The following is a 23,985-nucleotide window of genomic DNA, read 5'->3' as shown; positions in this document are numbered from 1 at the left end:
TCACAAAATCACAGACCGTCCAATCTGGACATCTCCGTCTGTACGATCCTTCTCTGCCACGGAGACCAAAGCTCACAGAACAAACCGTCCAACTGTCCGGGGTATCTCAAGGCCCGGACACAACAAGCCGATGTTGGGCGTCAGGCCGTCGATGAGCGTCGACACGCCCTGCTCAGAGTGATGTGTCCCGCACCGTCGTGTCTTTTCAGCCGTGCCGACACCTTTTCGGCCAAAGGCTGTCGGCAAAATAAATCACTCTGATTGGCTGTTCAGCTAGCGAATCAGTGCATGAGAAGCGAAACGGAAGTGAGGGACCCAAACAAACGATTAAGAAGGCAAATGTGAGATTTCATTTACCTCCAGCTCTCGACACAGGTTCGGGAAAGCCCCGTGAGCTTCTCGCTGTAGAGTGAAAATGGAACACACTCACTATTTGTTGTTTGTATATAACTTTTAATACGGATTCATAGAAGACATGTTGACGCGGTGCTTTGTTCTGCCCTCATCATTCATCGTAATTCAACTACTTGCAACCAGAATGTAGTGGCATCTTTACCCTATTACCATCGTGTGAAGAAATGTGTAATGCCAGCCCTAATGGGAGTTAACACCAGCCTCTGCAGCCCTAAGGAGCTTTTAGCATCATTTAGCTTCCATTAGATCATAGCTTCGGTAGCAGAAAGTAGTTCCATATCAAAGCTCTCAACCCTCTCGTATAGAAACGTCATTATATTAGGAGGCCATTTCAAGCAAAAGCAGCTCAGACAACAAAACTAGCACAGGAAAAAGCAAAAGGCCTAAAAAAGGAGTAACTGGTGAAGAAATTGAAACAAAAGCAGATAAAAATGGTGGAAAGCAAAGCAGAATTTAAGAGGACGACTTAAAACAACTACAGATCATGAAGAACAAATATCTGGTGGGCTTTTATTCGTAGCTTAAAAACATTGTTGTGGGAGTGTCACAGGGTGTTTGCGATATTAAAAACGAAGCTTCAATAACCTTGAGATCTCATACTTTCATACTCCAACACTGAAAAGGCTACAGTACAGTGTCCTGGTATTATAACTATCTCTTTGTGTACATATGAGGAATTTGAAAATGGCCATCAGCCAGAAGCTTAATCTTCTTTCTGTCTGTCGTCTTTATCAATTTTGACTCATTTTGGCAGCCATTACTAAAAAAAAAGAAATATCATATAAATAGTTATCACCACAATAAACCGCATTTAATGTAGTCTTAATTTACATATTGTGTTCTTGTACTTATCATATTCTATTGACATGTATATAGAATTCTTGCACTACTTTGTATTTTGTATTTTATTATATATGTTGCATTGTTGGAGGAGCTCAGGTCAGAAGAGTTTCATTGCCATTTCTACACTGTAGCTTATGACAATAAAACCTTTCAATTTGAATTTGAATAGACTTTTCTCAGCCTATATAAAGCCTACCTTTAAATAGTAACTTGTATATTTTCACTCTAACGTTTTATTTCGTGACTTGGTTTATCCATATATGTACTTTGGTCAAAAGGTATTTCCTTACAGGCAGTTTAAGTATAAAAAAACAAAGAAAAATGCCTTCTCGTATGTCTTAAATCCGAAAACATGGTGTTTATTCTGGCTTTTTTCTTTACATAAATGAAGTAATAAAATAGTTTTAACTGTTTTAAAAAGTAAATAAACATATGTTAGTGTATATAGTTATACATACAATAGTTAAACGTCTCTAAAAGCTATAACAATGAGTAGTATTTTGGGTGACCCTATAAGACAAGTCTTTAAAAAAGCATTTTGCAACAGCATATTGGCTCAAATTGCGCAAACCTCAGTAAACGAGGGTAATTTCATTTCCATTTCTACACTGTAGCTTTTGTGCATTTGACAATAAAACCTTTGAATCTTTGAATCATTTCTGAAACGCACCTCACACCTGTGGCTGGAGGACACAAACAGAACAGTTCTTGCTCTGAGCGTCGGGGGAATTAAATGCAAACCTCCGATAAAAAAGCTCTTGGCTCAGAAGAATGGGCGACTTGTTTAGCCGCCAGCTACGCGAATCATGTGATCTCACGGTCGTTTGGCTTATCGGCCCTCAGCCTCGTTTTCTTTCCCTCCAGGATGAAACCTGATAGGGCGACTCAGCCAGCTTCAGCCACGCGCTTAATTAATCTGCGGCACCAAAGCCTCTTAATAATACCCAAACGCCACAAAAACAATCGTTGTAGTCGATGCCAACCTGCCGACGTTTGGTCCAAGCTTTTGGTTTGAGTGGTACGGTTTGGGAATTGCTGGTATGGAGATAAGAGGACCAAAAACTGCCAGAGTTTCCTGTGTCACTGTGCCAGTGTGCAAGGTGCTTTGGATAAACGGTCTAATGAAGGCAGGGTCATTTGGGGTTTGATTGCATTTGGACCTAGCTTTGGGAGACATTAGACAGGGTCACGTATGAAAAATGTAACTGTATTCCCCCCAAAACTATTCTGATTACTGTTATATATCAAAATAAATGGGGTTTACTAGCAGGATTACAATGTTACTGAAGCATCTAGTGTTTGTTGTAAAAGCATCAGATGTCATTTCTTCTCTGTAAGCTGTACTGTTCTGTAGGATAATACTTTAAGTGTGAATCTAAACCTGAATCTGCTTTATGGGATCATTTTGTTTTACACGAGGCCCTAATCGTCTTCTTTTAACAATTCTCAGAATCCAGATTCTTTTTTTTGTTCTTCAAATTCTCACCTTATTTTTTCAAATTCAGATTTTTTTCCGAATTTCAAATTTTCATTCATAATTCTAACTTTTTAACAAAAATCTAAATATCTTTAAAAATTGAGGACTTTTTATAACAATTCTGACGTATTTTTTAAAAACCTCACTTTTCCCTCAAAATTCTGATTTTTTATTTGATTGTTCAATTTTTTTGCTTCAAATTTCAGTGTTTTTATTCCAAAAATATAACTTTTTTTTAATTACTGGCTTTTTTTGAGTGGGTGAGCTGTTCTGTTATGTAGGCTAATACTTTAAGTGTGAATATAAACGCCTTCTGCCTGAATCTGCTTCATTTGTTCTGTTTTGAATTCAGCAGGTGAACCTCAACCTATATGTTCATAAAACAGTGTGTTTGAGCTTAACTGTGTGCATTCATCTAAAACGGAGCATTTTCTGTCGGCTCAGATTCTATGTCTGCTCTTTGAAACTGCAGTATGTGCTCACGTGTTTCATTGTTGGTATTTAGGCTCCTACATTTTGATGTAATCCAAATCCGAGTAGGCTACTGATTACATTTTTTTTTGTAATTGTCTAAAACCATTGTTGTGACACTGAAGTCCCAGCAGCTGGTGGCCAGATGCTGCTTTTCTTCTGGTTGTTTAAAAGCATTTGGATAAAGACCTGGCAACCGAATGGATGTGGGACTTGGATTTAATCCTTTTTGTCACACTGGGCCGCTTTGTCAGGCCTTATCAGTTTTTTTGTGTTGACCCGCCCTCTACCATCTTTGCTCTGATTTAAACCGACTTCTTCGCTCTTGATATCTTTCCGAACCCTGTCTCTTTTCTATTTCCCTTCGCCTTCTTCATGCCCTGTTCCTCCCCTGCCCGTCTTTGTCGCTCTTGCATGAGGCTTATCAGCGACGGAACAAACAACCGCATTGGGTTGTTTTTTTGTGAGAGCAGTCAGAGGCTTATTTCATTGAAACCTGGGCAGGATATCCATCCACAGGGGAGATGGGGGGCCTGCAGGGATTCTTAATGCCAGCTGAAAACAAGGGTGAAGTGGCAGTGAGGGTGGAACAAAAACAATCCAATACCAGGAACACAAAGAGACAGAGACGAGGTGACAATGGGGCACAGACCGTCCTACATATAAAGAAAAGGAAGCAGAAAAAGGACAAACGAAGAGGACAGATGGACCTGGATGGAAAGAAGAAGAGGGAGACTTTGAACAAGTGAGGAAGAAGGTATAACGATTCAAATGACTGCCACCTCCATGTCAAGGACAGGCTGACAGTCTTTCTAAGTGCGTTTCAATATCAACAAGGTCATTGACTGCTAAGCTACACAATAGGCTGAATATCATGAGAACTGAACAAGATGGAAAACAGCAGGATTACACAACACACCAAGGACAGAAGGCTGCTATGCAACCCAAAAGGTCACCGGCTCCATCCCTGCAACAAGTGTACAGTGTTTGACGTGCACAGAGAAAGATATTGAGACTGCTTTTTGTTTCAGAGAGTCAGCTGAAAGCCCTAAAGAGGCCCTTCGAAAAACGCCTCCATTAGACAATTTAGTTTATCCGTAGTGTCATCACTATGTAACAATCGCGCTCCAACACATTGTACGTGATAGGCTAAGGGGCGGGACATCTCTAAACTGTTGAACAATCACAACAGAGCCGGCCAGTTAACCAATCAGAGCAGGCTGGGTTATGGTTTCAGACAGAGGGTGAAAAGAGGTACTGCAGCACAGACAGTATGAGAACAATAAAGAGCTCTTTGAACATTGGAGTATGAAGACATGTCCCAGTAGAGACACTACATACTGATATACAGCTGAACATCAGCAGGAGAGGACTCTTTAAAGTAGAGACACTACATACTGATATACACCTGAACATCAGCAGGAGAGGACTCTTTAAAGTAGAGACACTACATACTGATATACACCTGAACATCAGCAGGAGAGGACTCTTTAAAGTAGAGACACTACATACTGATATACACCTGAACATCAGCAGGAGAGGACTCTTTAAAGTAGAGACACTACATACTGATATACACCTGAACATCAGCAGGAGAGGGACTCTTTAAAGTAGAGACACTACATACTGATATACACCTGAACATCATCAGGAGAGGACTCTTTAAAGTAGAGACACTACATACTGATATACACCTGAACATCAGCAGGAGAGGACTCTTTAAAGTAGAGACACTACATACTGATATACACCTGAACATCAGCAGGAGAGGACTCTTTAAAGTAGAGACACTACATACTGATATACACCTGAACATCAGCAGGAGAGGACTCTTTAAAGTAGAGACACTACATACTGATATACACCTGAACATCAGCAGGAGAGGACTCTTTAAAGTAGAGACACTACATACTGATATACAGCTGAACATCAGCAGGAGAGGACTCTTTAAAGTAGAGACACTACATACTGATATACACCTGAACATCAGCAGGAGAGGACTCTTTAAAGTAGAGACACTACATACTGATATACACCTGAACATCAGCAGGAGAGGACTCTTTAAAGTAGAGACACTACATACTGATATACAGCTGAACATCAGCAGGAGAGGACTCTTTAAAGTAGAGACACTACATACTGATATACACCTGAACATCAGCAGGAGAGGACTCTTTAAAGTAGAGACACTACATACTGATATACACCTGAACATCAGCAGGAGAGGACTCTTTAAAGTAGAGACACTACATACTGATATACACCTGAACATCAGCAGGAGAGGACTCTTTAAAGTAGAGACACTACATACTGATATACACCTGAACATCAGCAGGAGAGGACTCTTTAAAGTAGAGACACTACATACTGATATACACCTGAACATCAGCAGGAGAGGACTCTTTAAAGTAGAGACACTACATACTGATATACACCTGAACATCAGCAGGAGAGGACTCTTTAAAGTAGAGACACTACATACTGATATACACCTGAACATCAGCAGGAGAGGACTCTTTAAAGTAGAGACACTACATACTGATATACAGCTGAACATCAGCAGGAGAGGACTCTTTAAAGTAGAGACACTACATACTGATATACACCTGAACATCAGCAGGAGAGGACTCTTTAAAGTAGAGACACTACATACTGATATACACCTGAACATCAGCAGGAGAGGACTCTTTAAAGTAGAGACACTACATACTGATATACAGCTGAACATCAGCAGGAGAGGACTCTTTAAAGTAGAGACACTACATACTGATATACACCTGAACATCAGCAGGAGAGGACTCTTTAAAGTAGAGACACTACATACTGATATACACCTGAACATCAGCAGGAGAGGACTCTTTAAAGATGATAAGGACATGTCTTTGCTTCCCTAGAGTCCTATCCATCACTTTGAATGAGTTGCATACTAAGAGTTATTAAAAAAGCCTGAGCAGACAGACTTAAAGTAGAGCCTGGACAACCTAAGAGGCAAATCCTGACCTATAAACAGAACTGCAGAGAGAGAGAGAGAAAGTTTGAGGGTCGTGCAAATGTTTGTACGGATATAACTTGGCATGTCTTCCACTGTAAGGACAGGCAACCTCGATCCAGAATGGGTTCTCCGGGACACCACAGAGTCATCATCTGTGCAGCATCAGTATTCAGTAACCACAGATCAATACCTCTCCCATTTAAACTCATCCGACCTGCCTCAGTCTGCCATTTATCTGGGGAGTATACGCACATTACAATGGCTTCGAACAGCAAGAAAATACACGTTCAGAGGTTTTATGGCTTCACAGTTTGACAGCTCTCACAGCAGCTCGTGTCTTATATCATACAGTTTAGAAGAAGAGCACACCACACTGAGAGGAAGATTAGTCTATCCACAGAATGTAAGCTGCCACTTCAGTAACATTATTAACGTTATCTATCTATGGATTCAAAATAATCATGCAGTTCCAAAATCGCAATATGGACGATGCGATATCCAAAAAGCAGGATGCGCAGTGTATGTTTTAGGATGCATTTGTGTCAAACATACCATTCTCTGAATTAAGTATTGTGCTCCTGGTCTACACATTGTATTCTAAAGACTCAAGATAAGGTACAGAGCCTGCAAGAAAAACAGAACATTCAAGAAATGAGAACAATACGAGTAATAAAATCACAATTACAATATAAGTCAAAACTATTTCCAAGTCATGTTGCCCTATTTCAAAAACACTGGCCGCTCTTACGAGGTCTGCTTGATTTATTATTTGCTCACAACAAGTTTGCTGTATCTTACTGATCAGTCTGTACTAAATAAGTCAATAAGGTTTAGAGAAAGGCCTTGAATCAAGAAATTGAATTATCAGGAGTTTGAATTTGAGCAAATAACCATGATTGATGAACTGAATCTAGTAAATATTTTCTTTGGGTGCTAAAACAAAAGGCTGTTCTTTCCAAGTTCAGTCCTTTATAGTATCTCTTAATATCAACTAATATTACTTGGTAGGTTTGTGTGATTGTGGAGAAATTGTTCATCAATGTGTTCTGCTTTGGTCGGGAACAAGGGACATCCAATTGTCTGCAAATTACTTTTTTAAACCACAAGACTGATCAAAATGACCCAAACATTTAGAAACAAAACCACACACAAAAGCAAACTGAATGCATCCGTCTCTCATCTGTCTGTTTTACCAGACAATCTTCAGACAGACAGATTTCTGCAAATACTTGATGGACTGACTAACCATCCTCTAATCCAGTGTTTCCCAACCTGGGGGGGCGCCAAAGATCGCAGGGGGGGCGCCAGGCCTCAGATGATTTGAGGCCAATTATCATATTTAGACTTTTTTTTTTCCACATAGAATTGTAAGGCAATACATGATTGTCACTAAAAGCCTTGTCTCTACATTACAATAAAATATAAAAAATAATTGACTAATTAATTTTAATAAAAATTCAAGTTAGTATTAAAGGCATAAAAAGACAGAAATGTATCATTCTTTCTTTAATAGAAATGTCTCTTCTGCCGTAAAGTGTCCAAACCAGGCTTGTCTGGATAAGCGCATTTTTAAAACATAGTCATTGTCCATGCCGGTTTCAGTTGGATTATTTGTCAGTTGCTCCGATCAGATCGGTCTCCTCCATTTTGTAGATTATTTACGACTTTTGAATCCACATAAACACATCGGCAAAATCCGGCTTACTTTGCGCATGTGTTTTAAACAGTTTCCTTTGTGAATTGTTTCCACTTCCGCGCCGTCCTTTAATTTCTTCATACAGCGGGAATCCAAATGAGTTAATCCTGAGTCCAATAACCATCAAAGTCACTCCAATAGTGCTCCTTAATTACGCTTTCATCCTCCTTTAACAACATACTTCACATTCATCCAGTTTGTGACAGTAGTTGTAGCATTTTGAGACTTTGAAACTTTAATTACCGCTGTTGCACCCCCCCCCCCCCGCCCCCCTCCTTGTGTGTGTGTGTGTGTGGGGGGGAGCGCAACTTCCAACAGGAGTCATTTGGGGGGGCTCTTGGGAAAAAAGGTTGGGAACCCCTGCTCTAATCCACTACATTTAATTTACCACTATTCCCTTGTATTTCAGCCAAATTCTTGCAAAAATACATAAAAAAGGAAACCGAATGCACCCGTCGCTTATCTGTCTGTTTTACCAGACAATCTTCGGACAGACAGACTTCTGCAAATAGTGGATGGACTCAAATCCACTACATACATACATAGTTTACCATTGTTTCCTTGCATTTCAGCCAAAACTTCCGCTACACATGCCAATAAAAAACAACAATTTCACCTTTAAATCAAGCGGCACCTTCCTAATTGGTTGTCAATAGTCTCTAGGGACCAACAGGAGCCAGAACCAGTGACTTCCACCATCTGTTTGGTTCTGATACTTCAGCAGGTGGTGCTTCTTTGGACACTAGGGTTTGATCACGCTGGACTTTTCTGGCAGGAGGCGCTAACCAGTCGCTCAGCCAGCTCCCGTCCAACAGACACAATTAGAGACACTGCTTATCAGTGGGTAATTACAAAGCAAAGAAAGAAACAGTGGGGCAGACTCTCTCATCACAAGTGTTCTGCACATTTCTGGGGAAAAGGCCACTGATAATAACACACTCATTTAGCAGGCATTGGTGACCATTCATCACTCATTGAACAACTAAATTCTGGGTCATTATTACAGCTTATCGGCTCATCTCAAAGGCGGTTTGATTTAACCTCGACAATGGTTAAGATAGCAGAGGCTTAGCTAATGAATACAGGAGTGTGTGTTCTTGTGTGTTTTCCGGACTCACCCTCAGGGCCTCGATGACCAGGTCGCGGGCCTCCAGCTCTCCCTCCATGATGCTCAGCAGGGTGAGCAGCTCGGGCTTGCTCAGGTTATCCATGTTGAACTCACATTTCTGCAACACAGGCCGAAGAAATAAATGTCAGAATCATATAATACATTTAACAGTTCATTGTCAAAGTAGGGATTGGTGTTGGACCCTTGATTCTTCTTTAATACCCATCAAAAAAGCTGCTTTTTTTTATTATTCGTTGACCAGATTTTAGAACCAACTTTATTGGCAAATTATGATTGCGATACAAGGAAACTGACACTGCTCTAAATGTACACAGACAAACAGAAAAGTAAAAGGACAACATAGCTGAACAAATTCTAGTAGTGTATAAGATTATTATGTATTGTATGTGAAAAATATCGATCTGTTAATACTGTATTATGTCTGAAAATGTCTTATGCTTTTTAATGTACTTTTAAATGAAATGTTTTTGCACACTTGTAGTTTGGGCACGTTAACAAATAGCATATTAGCTAAACGTTTCTCCATCGATACACGAAGCCAACTGTACAGGTCCTCATTATCACAGAGGACAACTAGAACAGCACATGTGTCTGACTTGTAGAGAACCATTAAATGCAAAACCACTGCTACGAGTAAAACATCTGAGAAAAACAATACTGAGAGTGCTGATATCACAACAACAACACCAACATGCTAACATGACAACACAGTATTGCACTATTAGCATGTTAGCATTTCTCTCAAATTATAGCTCAGATTAAAGAAATGTTTCGATGTGGAGTTATCCGAGCAAGAAGACATGTTTAACTGTTTTTGGTTTTACATGAAAAGTCAGGGAGGGGTAGACCTAGGACCAGGTGGAGGGATTATATCTCTTCGCTGGCCTGGGAGCGCCTTGGGACCCCCCAGTCAGAGCTGGTTGATGAGGGGAAAGGAACGTTTGGGGCTCTCTGCTGGAACTGATACCCCCGCGACCCGACCACGGATACGCGGGAGAAGATGGACGGATAGATGGAAAGTTAGCAGATCATCCTCTGGTTTTCACGAATGTCAACCAAAAATCGTTTTTTTTTGTTTCAAGCTAGGTTCCCTTTGGGCCAAAGTGTTGGTCAGTCAAATAAACTCTGAAATGTCATCGACATAATTACCAAGAAGGAGCCCAACAGCCAAGACACAAACTAAAAAATAAACCTTTATAGAAGCTACCTTTTTATTTGTCAGACCGTTAATAGATTTTTTTCTCTTCATCTGTATATTTTTCTTACTCTCTAATGCTGGTTTATTTCTATTTCTATTTTGAGATGTTTATATTTTACAGGGTATATGCAGGAATCCTGAAGTCTACTGTAAAACCTTTTAAGACCTTTTTAAAGACCCTTTCCATACATTTTAAGACCTCATCGCCACTTGGAGTTTTAACCGGTTACCTTGGCGACACACTTTACCTCACATTGACTATATACAGTATTGATTGTCCTTCCTCCTTATCTTCCAACCATTTGGACGCAGACTTGCATTTCCCCATAACGATGTTGCTTAGCAACCGGCGTAAACGGACCTTCGCGCTATCAAGCAGTGAGCGTGCGATGTCCTGTTCAGATGACGTCAAACCCAACGGGATGCCATCAATAAACTACACAGAATCACACTACACACCTACGCAATGATTACATTCATGATTACACTGTAGAATACAACCTCTTTGGACCATTTATAGACTTATTGAAAACAAGCTACAAAATATAATACCTTGGAAAAAGCCGTTTAATACTTTTTAATAGCCTTAATTTTCGCTAAATTGATTTATCAACTGTTAATACTTTTTAAGACCCCGAGGACCCCCTGGTTTAGAATGATTTATTTCTACTCTTTTAATTTGTTATTATGTGCAATGCCTTGTTTTGTTTTATGCTGCTGCAACAAAAACAAATCACAAATTTGGATTAATAAAGTACATCTTATCTTACTTTGAAAATGCCTCAAAGTCTTAAGGGTCTGATTTCAAAGATTTGACCACCAATCAAAATGAATATTATAAAAATAATTGGTTATTCTTCATCATGAGAAAGTACGACTAAAGAACTCATTGCAACATTGCACCAACTTTGTGTAGAAAGAAGTTGCTCACATGACAAATGCTCCACTTACTTCCCGTCTCCACCTGGTCTCATTAGGTGCAACCCTCAAATTAGGCTCGATGTCCCGTCCGGCCTCAAAGCTATTAAGGTGTAATTACATTTAGATAAGGTCATTAGGCAGCTATTTGGTCAGGAGAGGCCACAGGGATAAGGGGTGCAGATGACTGTAATTTGGAGTGACCAGAAACACTTTATTCTTCCCCCTGATGTCATTAAAAGTGTGTTCCCGTCTACTTATGAAGGAAAACAGCTGTGTGTTGCCTCTGTCTAGTCTGTTTAAAGGACGTAGGAATGTTTAAAGTGAAGTCAAACGTATCTCCAACTTTTTTATTTCCTCTCACGGTGAATCCCATTTTCTGTGCAGTAACAATTACAGAGTTTATAGAAGCAGACATGGCTGTAAATAAAGGGGTTTTATTATTTTCTTTAATGGTTTGTACCCATTTGAAAACAATTTGTCCCGTTTCCTTTCTACCTTCGCCCACTTAAAATTGTTCAGGGTAAAACCACTCCATTTCAAGTACTTGCTCCATCATTAAGACACGTTTTACTTGCTTTTATGGCAGCCATGGTTGTGTGTCTAATAGGATGTTACAATTTCTTGTTTATGTGTGGGTAAATTGGACAAATAGAATTAGAGACTGGTAAAACAAACAGTTTGGACTGAAATTAGGTCCAAGAAATGTCAGAAATGTGACAGAAGCTTGGTTTATCTTTTGAGTTAAGACGTAAAAATTCAACAGCAAACAAAGAGGAAATGTTTCTCAAGACATCGTGATATTTGGGGCAGTACAGTTAGTCCTGTTCACCTTCGACCCCTCAGAGTGAGACAGCTTTTAAAGACAGCATAGTTCAGATTCCAAAGCAAAGCGTCAAATTGTTGTGTCGAGGGACCTTGAAAGGGATTCATTCAAAGCAAAACCTCAGTGAGGAAAATGAGAGCAATTCTTGGTTGAAGAGTCCAAAAAAAGTGATGTAACTTCAAATAAAAAGAACAGTAACCAATGACAGAAGACTATGCCGTTACCGTTTGGAAACCGTTTCAGTCATATGCTGAGAAAGCTACTTCCAGCTGTATCTTCAATATCTGGAAGCTTTTCACCAGGCTATGTGTTCACTAAACCCTTAATAAAACAAAGACTGGAGCGGGGAAACGGAGGAATCGAAGAGCGCCTCTGCTTCTGCTCCACATCAGGCCGATTGCTACCTACTCGTTTCGCTGACGTTCAGTTGTCAGCTGGCCATTTAAGGCCTGATTTACAAGCCTACATCGAGACCTCGGCCAAGATTATTCCATTTCATCAAGGAGTCCGACACGTCTGCAGAGGTCCCTCGCTCAGAAAGTGACTTTGAGCAGGCCGGTGTAACATTTCAACAAGCTGCTGCCTTCTGTGTGTCCTCTATACGCTGCGGTGACGTTGTTTATTTCACCGCAAAGGGGGAAAAGTTCATGCTCAGACAACGGGAACCGAGGTAATAAATCCATATGAATAAACAGACCAATGCCCCCTGCTTTACACAGCCAGGAAACCCCTTGACGAGAAGCTGGAAGAAGACATACAAGAATATCTTTGTGTCTTTTTGCTCTAATTTTAAACCTTTGAGTTGGAAAAGTGTTCAGTTTAGTCAAACCGTGTTGTTTTATTCTGATGCCATCACGGCAAGCCTGGAAATAAAACCAGGAGCGATCACAAAGGGATAGATTCATTCGCCTGACGTATAATCGATCCTCGAGCCCCCCGTTTATTCCTGGAAGTGTTCATCACTCAGAGAATTGGTCGACTCAGGGAGGTTTGATGGACGGCGGGCCTGAGACTTGACGGCTGCTTCTCTCTCTCTGACATTTCTGCACAGTGAGCAGGTGAGGGAAGCGAACACTCATTTGTTCCATGAGTCGTTTGCTGAGGCTCGCTGTTTGTTAGAACAATCTCACTGGTCCCCGGCTTGAGGTTCAATCTCAGGATCCATGTATCTGTGATCCTCTCCAGAATGGAAGTAGTCATCACATACAGAGCATCAACTAGTTCCTGAACAGTGTCCTTCACATGCTGATATCCAAGAGAGGGAGTTACACAGTCACAAGATGGAGGAATAGAAAGCAGTATTCAATGTTTACTTCAGATTAGCTCCACGTCAGAAATGAGCATGCTTGTCATATGTCTCTCTCCATAGAGGCTGAATCATCATGTTAATCACATAGCTATCATATGCCTCAAACAGTCCTGATGCTCTTAATCACACATCCTGTCATGTTCACTACTACAGTTGGGATACCTTTGTTATCATGTTACTCTGAGAGGATATTCACTATTTTCCCAACCCTGTTAAACCTGGTCCACTTAATAAGACCCGTGACGCTTCACACCGAGCCGCCAGGGACGAGAACTGCTCTTTCTGTCCTCCACTCGTTGTTCTGCTGAACAAAAAACGCTTGCTAAGGTCAGTAAGTTTCTAATAGACTCTTGTCCCATTGCTGCGAGAACAAATGTAGGTGATATTACAGCCTGTTATTAGACGCCTGGGAGGAGTTACAAGGAAAAGAGGTCATAAATTGTGGGAATAACAACGTATGAGACTTGAAGATTTTCATTTTATATGTCCAGATTTTGAGATACAGTATCTGTCTTCATTGGACCTATTTCCGATGAAGTCCAGAGAAAACTGGCGCCTGTGGATTTAAGCAAAGAAACTCAAACTATAAATCTGCTGATTGTTATCTCCCTAAATTGGTCAAATGATTGTCAGAACATATAATGACAGGTGATACTTCACGTTTGCCCACAGCTTTGAATTGCTTGTCAATTGGACTTATTTGGATTTACAAGCCTCAAATTCAAAAGGTGTTCAACACATAGCAACACATAAAATAAAGAACAGAAGCTGAATCCTCCTGCTTGAGAAGCTAACAGAAGGGAATATGTTTAGTTTTTTGACTCAAAAAAGGTTAAAAAAACACATTTTCTTTCCACTTTTGAATCAACCATCGTCATTGTTTCAGTTCTTCTTCAGAGTACACTAAATAACAGGAGAAAAACAACAACTGTACAACATTTTTTATACCTCACTACAGAGAAATCATTAATAAGTGTGTATAGGTGCAATTGAAGAAGCTGCTTATTGTAAAAACGTGAGTATACCTGAGTTTCCCAACGGGGATTAATACAGGTCCATCTTATCTTATCTTAGTACCAACAGGTACCAACACAACCGAAGACCCCTTCTTCCTCCCTTTCTGCAAGCGTTCACTATCTAATAAGGCAGAAATACCAATGAAATCTCTTTTAAAAACCAAGGGTAAGATGTATGCAAGGTAACACGAGACCAATGATTGAACTAACAACTGAATGAAGGTAACTGATATGGTAAGAGCGAAGAATTCAGTCACGTCATGGCCGATTACCAGTCCACTTAACTGGGTTAGTATCAGCACCGATACCAATCCATCGGGTCAGTGCAACTCTAGCTAAGAGCACCATGAACAAAACCCATTGAGCTCCATGCATTAGTATGAGAGAGTAAACCTCAGACAGATATCTCTAAACGCTGGCACCAAAAATGTGTCTGCACGGTTGGATAATCTGGGTGAACTGACCCTTTAGTAAATGGCACAATTACACCTAATCTTCTCCGATGACCTCTCCAACTGGTTTACACGGTAATATGAAACCCCTCGTGTTTGAAAAGAGCGGAAACGTTGTCGTCAAGAAGAAGAAGAAGCGATGACATTACAGCCACTCGTGTTATGGCACTTCTCCAACATGGCGGCATATAAGAATAACAGAGACTCTCAGGCTTCATTTTAACGCTGCACAACTTTAAAATAAGGATGGAGCTGCTGGGCGTCATTAGGTGACATTTTAAATGAAAATCCAACTGTTTCTAGAACCTTAGTGTAATGTTGTGTTGGCTTATCATCGAACTCAAGCAGCCAGACTATCAGAGCATGGGGTGAAACAGAAATAAATTATGAAAACCTTCATCACACGCGAGTTTCACTAACTGTAATTGGGAGGAAATGGAGATAAAACGTTGATAAGTTACCAAAACCTTCTATTGGAAACATTCATTCAGAATTAAGCACAAATCTGTCAAATGTTCAAAACTGCCGTCAAATAAACCCAATTCCTTACAAAGTGCTTCATATTCTACCAGTTGAAAATATGAAAGTGTATTTATAAGTGTTGTGTACAAGAAAGAAGCAAGTTGACAAAACGGCTTTGTTTCACTGAAATAGCGTCACAATCTCAAAGTGCCATTAAGAGTCACATTCTTAACGAAAATGTACTCACTCAAAGTGCTTCATTTTCTAGTTTTAAGCTTTTTATCCATACAAGTGTATCTTTCAGTAACTTTTGGAGCGCAGATCCGACTTCTTGCTACAACTTTGACCAACTGTACTTACTGTAGTACATTATTTCAATGCAGTGAGATGTCCATCAGTATCCAACAGTTTGGAGTGGTTGACTTAAAAGAAATTCGCTGAATATTGCTAAACTAGGCGAGTCTTTTTTACATTAAAGCCAGATTTGAAGATGCTGAACGACCTGGTGCTGAGAAACACTTTAAAAATAAATGTGTATTCCCCCTAGTCTAAATTGTGTACTCGTTGCCATTGTTTATGATCATATTTGACTAATCTTCTGAAAATATCAGGACAAGAGACACACACATTAAGGTGATGAGAGCAGGTTCACCAAACTAATTAAGAAAAATAGAGAGAAAACATTATAATAGCTAATTGATAACTTTCATTCGATTTTGCACATCGACAACTTCTTCAACTTTGACCTACTGTACTTTCTGTAGTCATGTAATAAGAGATGATCCAATAGTTTTGGGTGGCTTTGTTTTATTTTTTAGCGAATAATGGCTCAACTGGTGATTGTTAAAACGAGGGATGGCTTTTGACAGCTGAACTGATTCCTAGGGTTTTTATTCATGCTCGATTCAGCTATTTCTCCTCACTTCTTTTTAATCGGCAAAGAGCAACGGAAAACATAAAAGTAGCACGCTTCTGCAGCCGTCACTGGTTTAGACAGGTAGCAGATGAGCTGTAGATAATTAACATTAATCTGTAAAACCCTCAAATGAAACGTTGCTCTCTGGTTAATGTGCTCTCAGACAAATATCGATTGTGATTGAAAGACACATTACTCTGCAACACTAATGAATAGACCTGGATGTTTTTGGAGATAAACCAGGAAGTCACACAAAGCGGTGACTCTTTTCTCAATCAGCTGATCACTTCACATCAATTTAAGAATCTTATAATCAAATCAACATTTTAATCTACTAAACCTGATTATTCTGAATCAGGACATTCGATATTTAAAGTTAATAGATGTAAAAGTACACGTAGTTAAAGCTAGTTAAATGCATTCAATTATTATTTCATACATCTTGCAGCTCAGAGGAAGAGGCTGTGAACTTGAATTAGGCTAGAACAGTTTCGGCCTTCACAGCCAACAACAGACGGCTTTACATTACAGGTAGCTATTTGAGCCTTTAGTCACTTGCAAACATTGAAAGGTAAACCAAAGAAATATCTTAATCATGTGACCTATTGGGTTTCTTGGCCTTATAATGTTGCCTCAGATCGCCTTCATTTAAAACAAAAAAAAGAGACAAGGCTTAAGATTTCAGTCCAAGTTGATTGAGACAAACAATGGACACGTTTTGAGAATTGTGTTCATGGTATACAGCATTTTTATGTGTATGCACAACGGATAAAAACTGAGATGAATTGTTTATAATTCTGCAGAGAAGGGCTGCACAATTTGGAAGAATAACAAATTGTGTTTTGACTAATATTGTAATTGCGATAGGATTCACGATATTGCAAAAATAATTCTCCATATGTTAAATGTTTGAGAGAAAACGATTTGTAGGCCAGGACTTCTCTGCACTCACAATATTACATTACAAATAGCATTTTAACATAAGTTAGCCTTACATAAATAGTGTAGCCCTACTTCAAATATATAAACGATGCCATACGTTTATCAGTGGGCCCTTATGTCACCTCCGATAGTCACTTAATTGTCATTTGCATTATATTCTAATGCTTTTAAAGTCGTTTCAGTAATTCCACTTGCCTTGTTGAAATGTGCTGAAACTAGCCTTGCATTAACAGACCTTTCTACACATTTCATTAAGCGTAAGCTGTTGCTGCCAACAATGTGAAATCAACCATGAAGTACTCAAAATAGCAAGAAACCTGCAAGAAGAAAACTTTTAAAAAGCGAAACCATTGCAAGAGCAACTGCATCGGCTTCTACGGACGAGGATTACGGCAACATGAAATCAAAACGTGAGATCTGACCAAACATGAATCAGAAACGGGTTGATTACCAGGTAGGTTGACACGTACGAGGAATTTGACTTGGTGTCGTGGTGCATACATAAAAGTAAAACAAAAATGTAAAACACAGATAGAAAACTATTTTAAGAAAACTATAATAACGTTAAAAAACATGGTAAAATATAGCAGGCCACGGTGCGTTGGAAACAGGAGGGTTTTCTTTATTTTCCTCCACCTAAAGGACGAAAACTCAACTCATTATCTACAAAAAATGTTGTTTACTTCATCACAAAAGGCTGCAGATGAGCTGTGCAAACGAGGTGGGCTTTCTTTCATTGACCTCTGACCCCTCTCTGGACTATGAGGGTCGGCCCTTCTGAGTCCTTTCAAATGAGAAACTCCCCCCCCCCCGCCAACAACAGAGAGTCTGACAGGGGTGAGCAAAGAGCAAAGAGCTTAATTTAGCTGGGAGGGGGGGGGGGGTGCAAAAAGGAGGAAGTTGGATCCTGGAGAAAGGAGAGATTGAGATGTACGGACGCTGAGGAGTCTCCATGTCTCCAGAGAACCTGTTCACCTCTCTGCTGGATGTGAAGTCGCCTTGAAGCAGCGCAGTAGAGCAAGGTTCTCTCTCTCTCTCTCTCAATTCAATATGCTCTATTGGCTTGAATGTCAGGTGAACACTATTGCCAAAGCGATAGTACAATTCAATAGTGAAGGGAAGACAGAAATAAAAATAATAATTCATTCATTAAACAATTTAAAGTAGTTCTCTCTCTAGTTTTGAGTCAATGGTCCAAAAATCAGTGTTAACCCGTGTAGGGCTTTGTAAGAGGAACTGTTACAAACTATGGAAGCCTGTAAGGACTCATCGGAGGAGGACCACTTCAGTATATAAATATTCTCATGCCACAATCAGCTCTGCACGCCAGCTGAATATGAAAAGCAACACATACATATTTTTAGGGAGCACATCAATCACAAACCTTCGATAAAACCCCTCTATTTTCATGCTGCTACCTGTGAGAAATCACAACTATGTGTGTGTACACATGTACAACTCAACAAAAGGACTACATTTCAAGAATGACTTCATTCAATTATCATTCTCATCTCATGCCACAATCAGCTCAAGAAAAGGTTGAAATAACAATTTTAGCAGCGAGTAATCATCCACTGAGTTCGATAAAAAGCCTCGGTTGTCATGCTGCAACCCGTGTTTGGGTAGAACTCAACAAAAGGGACTCGTTTTCAAGATTTACTTTGAGTTGTCTTGAGTCAATGGTCTGACAACCAATGAAAGGCTTTTGTTAGTAGAGCTTTTACAAACTACAGAAGCCTGTAAGGCAACATTTGAGAAGGACCACTTACAGAAAGAACCATTGCAATGCCACAATCAGCTCTGCAAGCAAAAGGTGTATATACTTGCAAGAAAAAGAAAGGTGGAGTAAAATCTTTTCAGGGAGCAGTAAACAACAAACCTTGATAAAAAATAGGTTTAGTCAGTACTTCTACTTTTACCAGAGTATTTTAAAACACGAGTATCTGTACTTCTACTTCAGTAAAGGATGTGTGTACTTTTGCCATCTCTGTGTAAAGTAGCCTCGAAGCAGCGCGGAAGAGGGGGGGGAGCTGACATGGTACTCCCAGCTATGCCAGCTGAGTCACTGAAATTAAGACCAATTTAGAAAGGTGTCTGGTGAACAGCCCCCCCCCCCTCTCCCACCTTCTTCGTTCTTCAGAACTGTTACAGGATGTGTATTTTGTAAATTGTGTATTTTTGGTCATCTTTAAACTTGTTTGTCTCTCTTTTCTGCTGTAACAACATAAATGTTCCCTCTGTGGAACTGATAAAGGTATTCTGATTCTGCCCTGCATCCACCCCCGCAGATTTTTCTCCCACCAACCTCTCCTCAACTCACTGCTAACCCCCACCTCAACACCCCCACAATGCACTGCTTCTATCGCCAGCCCACCTCTTTTTTAAAGAGAGTTTGTGTTGGTATTGCACACAAGAGTTCAAACAAAAAAGAACGAGGACAGAAACTCGAGTGGCAAAAGCATCACGGCCCATTTTTGCATCAGGTGGATAACAACAGTCTGTACATGGTGAGCTTTTACAAACTACGGAAGCCTGTAAGGCAACATTCGAGAAGGACCACTTGAACAAATAACCATTTTAATGCCACAATCAGCTCTGCAAGCAAAGGTGAACATCTGCATGTAATACTCAACAAATCAACTACTTTTAAAGAAATAACGTTGTCTTGAGTATGGTGAGCTTTTACAAACGATGGAAGCCTGTAAGGACTCATGTAGGTCTGGTTTGTGGTGAACCACTTCAGTAACAATGTTCTTTCCCTAATCAGCTCTGCAGGTGAATATCATGTGCAAGAAATAAAAAAAAGGTGGAATAAAATCCTTTCAGGTGTCAGGTGGATAACAACAGTCTGACATCATGGGGGGGGGTTTCATGACCTCACAGCGTACGGAGCAAGTGATTGATCACTTTGCACAGAGGGATGTTGAGCCGCTGCCTGGCACAACCTGAGAGAAATCACAACTATGTGCGTGTAAACATGTTAAACTCAACAAAGGGACTGAAAATACCCTGAGCTGTCTTGACTGTATGGTCTGACAATCAGTGTAAACCTGCAGAGGGCTTTGTTAGGTGAGCTGATAGAAACTACGGAAGCCTGTAAGCAATCATTGGAGGATCATCACTTCAGAAAATAAGCTTTTCGTGCCACAATCAGCTCTGCAGGCTTTTCAGGGAGCATATCAACTACAAACGTGGATACAAATCCTATTTTTTTAAGGCTGAAATCACAACTATGTGTATGTAAACGTGTGCAAATCAAGAAAATGACTAGTTTTCAAGGATTACTTTGAGTTGTCTTGAGTCAATGGTACAAAAATATGTGTTAACCTGTGTAGAGCTATCTGTTACAAGGCTGTAAGGAATCATTGGAGGAGGACCACTTCAGTAAATAAACATTTTCATGCCACAATCAGCTCTACAAGACAGCTGAATATTATATGCAAGAAAACTTTTTATTTTGAGGAAGCAAATCAACCACAAACCTGGAGAAAAAAACGTCTATTTTCATGCTGCAACCTGTGAGAAATCACAACTATGTGTGTGTAAACAGGTCAAACTCAACAAAAGGACTATTTCAAGAATGACTTCATTAAAGACCATTCTCATGCCACAATCAGCTCCAAAACGATTTTTTCAGAGAGTAATCATCCACTGAAAAGCCTCAGTTGTCATGCTGCAAGCTGTGTTTGGGTACAACTCAACAAAAGGGACTAGTTTTCAAGAAATACTTGGTCTGTGATCAGTGGAAGGCTTTGTTAGGTGAGCTTTTACAAACTATGGAAGCCTAAGGACTCATGTAGGTCGGATTTGTGGTGAACCACAATAGGAAATAACTATGTTCTTTCCCCTATCAGCTCTGCAGGTGAATATCAAGTGCAAGAAATAAAAAAAGGTGGAATAAAATCTTTTCAGGGAGCAAATCAACAGCAAACCTTGATGAGAAGCCTCTATTTTCATGAGGCAACCTGTGAGAAATCACAACTGTGTGTGTGTAAACTCACCGAAAAGACTACTTTAAAATAAATCCCCATGCCCCCAACCTGTATAGGGTTTTGTAAGGTGAGCTTTTACAAACTATGGAAGCCTGTAAGGAATCACGTAGGTCTGCTTTGTGGACCACTTCAGTAAATAAAGAACCATTTCAATGCCACAATCAGCTCTGCAAGCCAGGTGAATATAACGTGAAAGAAATGAAATAGGAGGAATACAGTCTCTCCATGGAGCAGACCGCGATAGAAAGCCCGTATTTCCAGATGTAAGCGTCCTGCAGCCTGCCTCACATCTCTAAGTCTCTGCGTAGGAACCCCGTTTACAGCCGTGTTATATCTGAGCTACAACCGGAGTACACTGCACGGTTCCTCTGCGATCCGAAACAAGCAGACGACACGAAAATAAATCATGTTAAGATGTGATCAAACAACTGCCTAGTGTGAGAGTCGCATTTCTGAGTCACCCTACACCTAACCCCTTGTTTTTCTCCAGACATTGTCACCGCTGTTGCTCCATAGAGATGCGCCCGGCATTTCTTCGTCTTTTCACCACCTAACAATAACAATAAAAGCCTCTCTCCATGTCTTACCGTGTCCACACTCCCCAGCACGGCGGTGGCCAGGGTTTGTACCGGAGGAGGCTGCTCTCCACTGGCTCCCTCCGACGCCATCTTCGTACTGTAGCGGTCTGCTGGAGCGAGGGCGCATCCGGCACTCGTTAACTATTGCGCTGCTGTGCGCAAATCACTCCAAAACAAGGCCATTGGGAAAAAAGGGTGGAAAGAGAAAAATGTGGGATTTTGGAAACTGGGAGCTCCGTAATTTAAGGATAAGGGTTGCGAGCACGACAGGTCTCCAAGCTGTGGAGAGAGAAAGTCCTGTGTGTGTGTGTGTGTGTGTGTGTGTGTGTGTGTGTGTGTGTGTGTGTGTGTGTGTGTGTGTGTGTGTGTGTGTGTGTGTGTGTGTGTGAGGAGGAGGGGGGCAGTCCGGTGGGCGTGGACCGAGCGACGCGTAAAAGATCCAGATGCAAAGCCCCGGTGGAGACTGGAGAGGAGTGATTGACAGCAGCATTTGTCGGCCTCTGAAGATGTAAAATAATCCAGTGAGTAGGGGGGGGGGGGGGCTTGCGGACCTGCAGGGGCCGGGGCAGCGAGACAATGAGAAAAGTGCATGAATGCGTTCCTGCAAGGGTTAAAAAGGCTCATTTAAAAGCCATTTTGGATAATTTCTCTCACAATGTTTCTATAGTATTCAAACATGTACAAAACCATGCTTTCACATAGAAGGTACCGAGGTGAAGGGGCTCTCTCAGTGATATTTCCCATTAATAATCTACCACCTTTCACCACAAATTAACTACTCTATGAGGACAGGCAGTACAACATTACATCAGTATTAGTAAAACCCCTCGTAATTTCCCAGAAAGGTTAGTTTATAGTAGCTATGGAAGTTGGAATATTTTCAGGAAAATTGGAATTACAAGTTGGTCAACAGGAGATTATGCAATTTAACATATAGGCAGATTAAATATATGCTTGTTTAAAGAGTCCTCTCCTGCTGATGTCCAGGTGTATATCAGTATGTAGTGTCTCTACTTTAAAGAGTCCTCTCCTGCTGATGTTCAGGTGTATATCAGTATGTAGTGTCTCTACTTTAAAGAGTCCTCTCCTGCTGATGTTCAGGTGTATATCAGTGTGTAGTGTCTCTACTTTAAAGAGTCCTCTCCTGCTGATGTTCAGGTGTATACCAGTATGTAGTGTCTCTACTTTAAAGAGTCCTCTCCTGCTGATGTTCAGGTGTGTATCAGTATGTAGTGTCTCTACATGTCTCCATGCTTTAATGTTCAAAAAGCTCTTTATTGTTCTCCTACTGCCTGTGCTGCAGCACCTCTTTTCACCCTCTGTCTGAAACCAGAGCTCAGTCTGCTCTAATTGGTTAGCTGGCCGGCTCTGTTGTGATTGGTCAACCGCTTAGAGATGTCCGACCCCTTAGTCTATCACGTACAATCTGTTGAAGCGCTAACCAATAGCAGCACAAGTGTTACTTAGTGATGTCACAATGTTACAGAAGTAAACAAAGGAGTCCAATGTCCATGCACTAAAACCTAGTGTATGTAAAACCCCAAAAAGCACATTATGGCCTCTTTAAACACAAAAGGGGCTCTTTCTTCAAGTAAGTATTCAAGAAATCAATCAATGTGATAATCAGTTTTAGTATTTTATTAAAAAAGTATTTCTTCCTCTTTGCCTTTAGAGAAACTCAAGAACACCTTATCTTATAACCTTATCTGGTTGTCCATCTCCTTCAAAATATGGAGTTTGGCACCCCCTGTCATATCAAATCACATCTACACATTATATCCTTTGCACAAAATGAACACAAACAGCTCGACAACGCAGTTTAAACATCTCTCTGAAAACACAATACGCGCTCACACTGCAGGTCACTTTATCCGACAGCCTTACATGTATAAAAATGAAACCAAAAAGCGAAAGGATTAAAAGCAGAATGTTAATCTTACAAGAGTTTCTGCTCAGAGTTGAAATCTCTGTGTTGATCCCAGAGGAGCAGCAGAGGATCCAGGCTCGCTCCCAGATGTGGCGCTCAGGATTAACGGACGCTGATCCCGCCTGATCTGAATCAGGTTATTAAGTCCCTATTTAGGTCAAATGTTTTGCACGATCGACATCCAATGAGAACCAGAGCAAATACCCGTGTGATGGGGTGGGAATGTGTTACCCAGACGAGAGTAGAGGTGGAAGAAGTGCTGGTTCTTTTTAAAGGGGACCTATCATGAAAAATCCTCTTCTTCATGTCTCTTCTACATCAACATGTGTCCCCTCTTCTTCATGTCTCTTCTACATCAACATGTGTCCCCTCTTCTCCATGTCTCTTCTACATCAACATGTGTCCCCTCTTCTTCATGTCTCCTCTA

General features: G+C 40.5%; 1 protein-coding gene across 1 annotated transcript in view; it reads right to left on the bottom strand.

Moving 5' to 3' along the window:
• Positions 1–21,975, bottom strand: part of cttnbp2 (cortactin binding protein 2) — a gene marked incomplete in the record, with an annotated part of 117,887 nt that extends 95,912 nt beyond the window's left edge. The window contains 2 exon segments of the mRNA XM_034208415.1: positions 9,012–9,119; positions 21,641–21,975. Of these exon segments, the coding sequence (XP_034064306.1) occupies positions 9,012–9,119; positions 21,641–21,721 (189 nt within the window).
• Positions 21,976–23,985: the final 2,010 nt, after the last annotated feature.

This window comes from Gymnodraco acuticeps, unplaced genomic scaffold, assembly GCF_902827175.1.
Source record: "Gymnodraco acuticeps unplaced genomic scaffold, fGymAcu1.1, whole genome shotgun sequence".
NCBI lineage: Eukaryota > Metazoa > Chordata > Actinopteri > Perciformes > Bathydraconidae > Gymnodraco > Gymnodraco acuticeps.
Note: the sequence above shows the minus strand (reverse complement) of the source record. Positions and strands in the feature narration are given on the sequence as shown.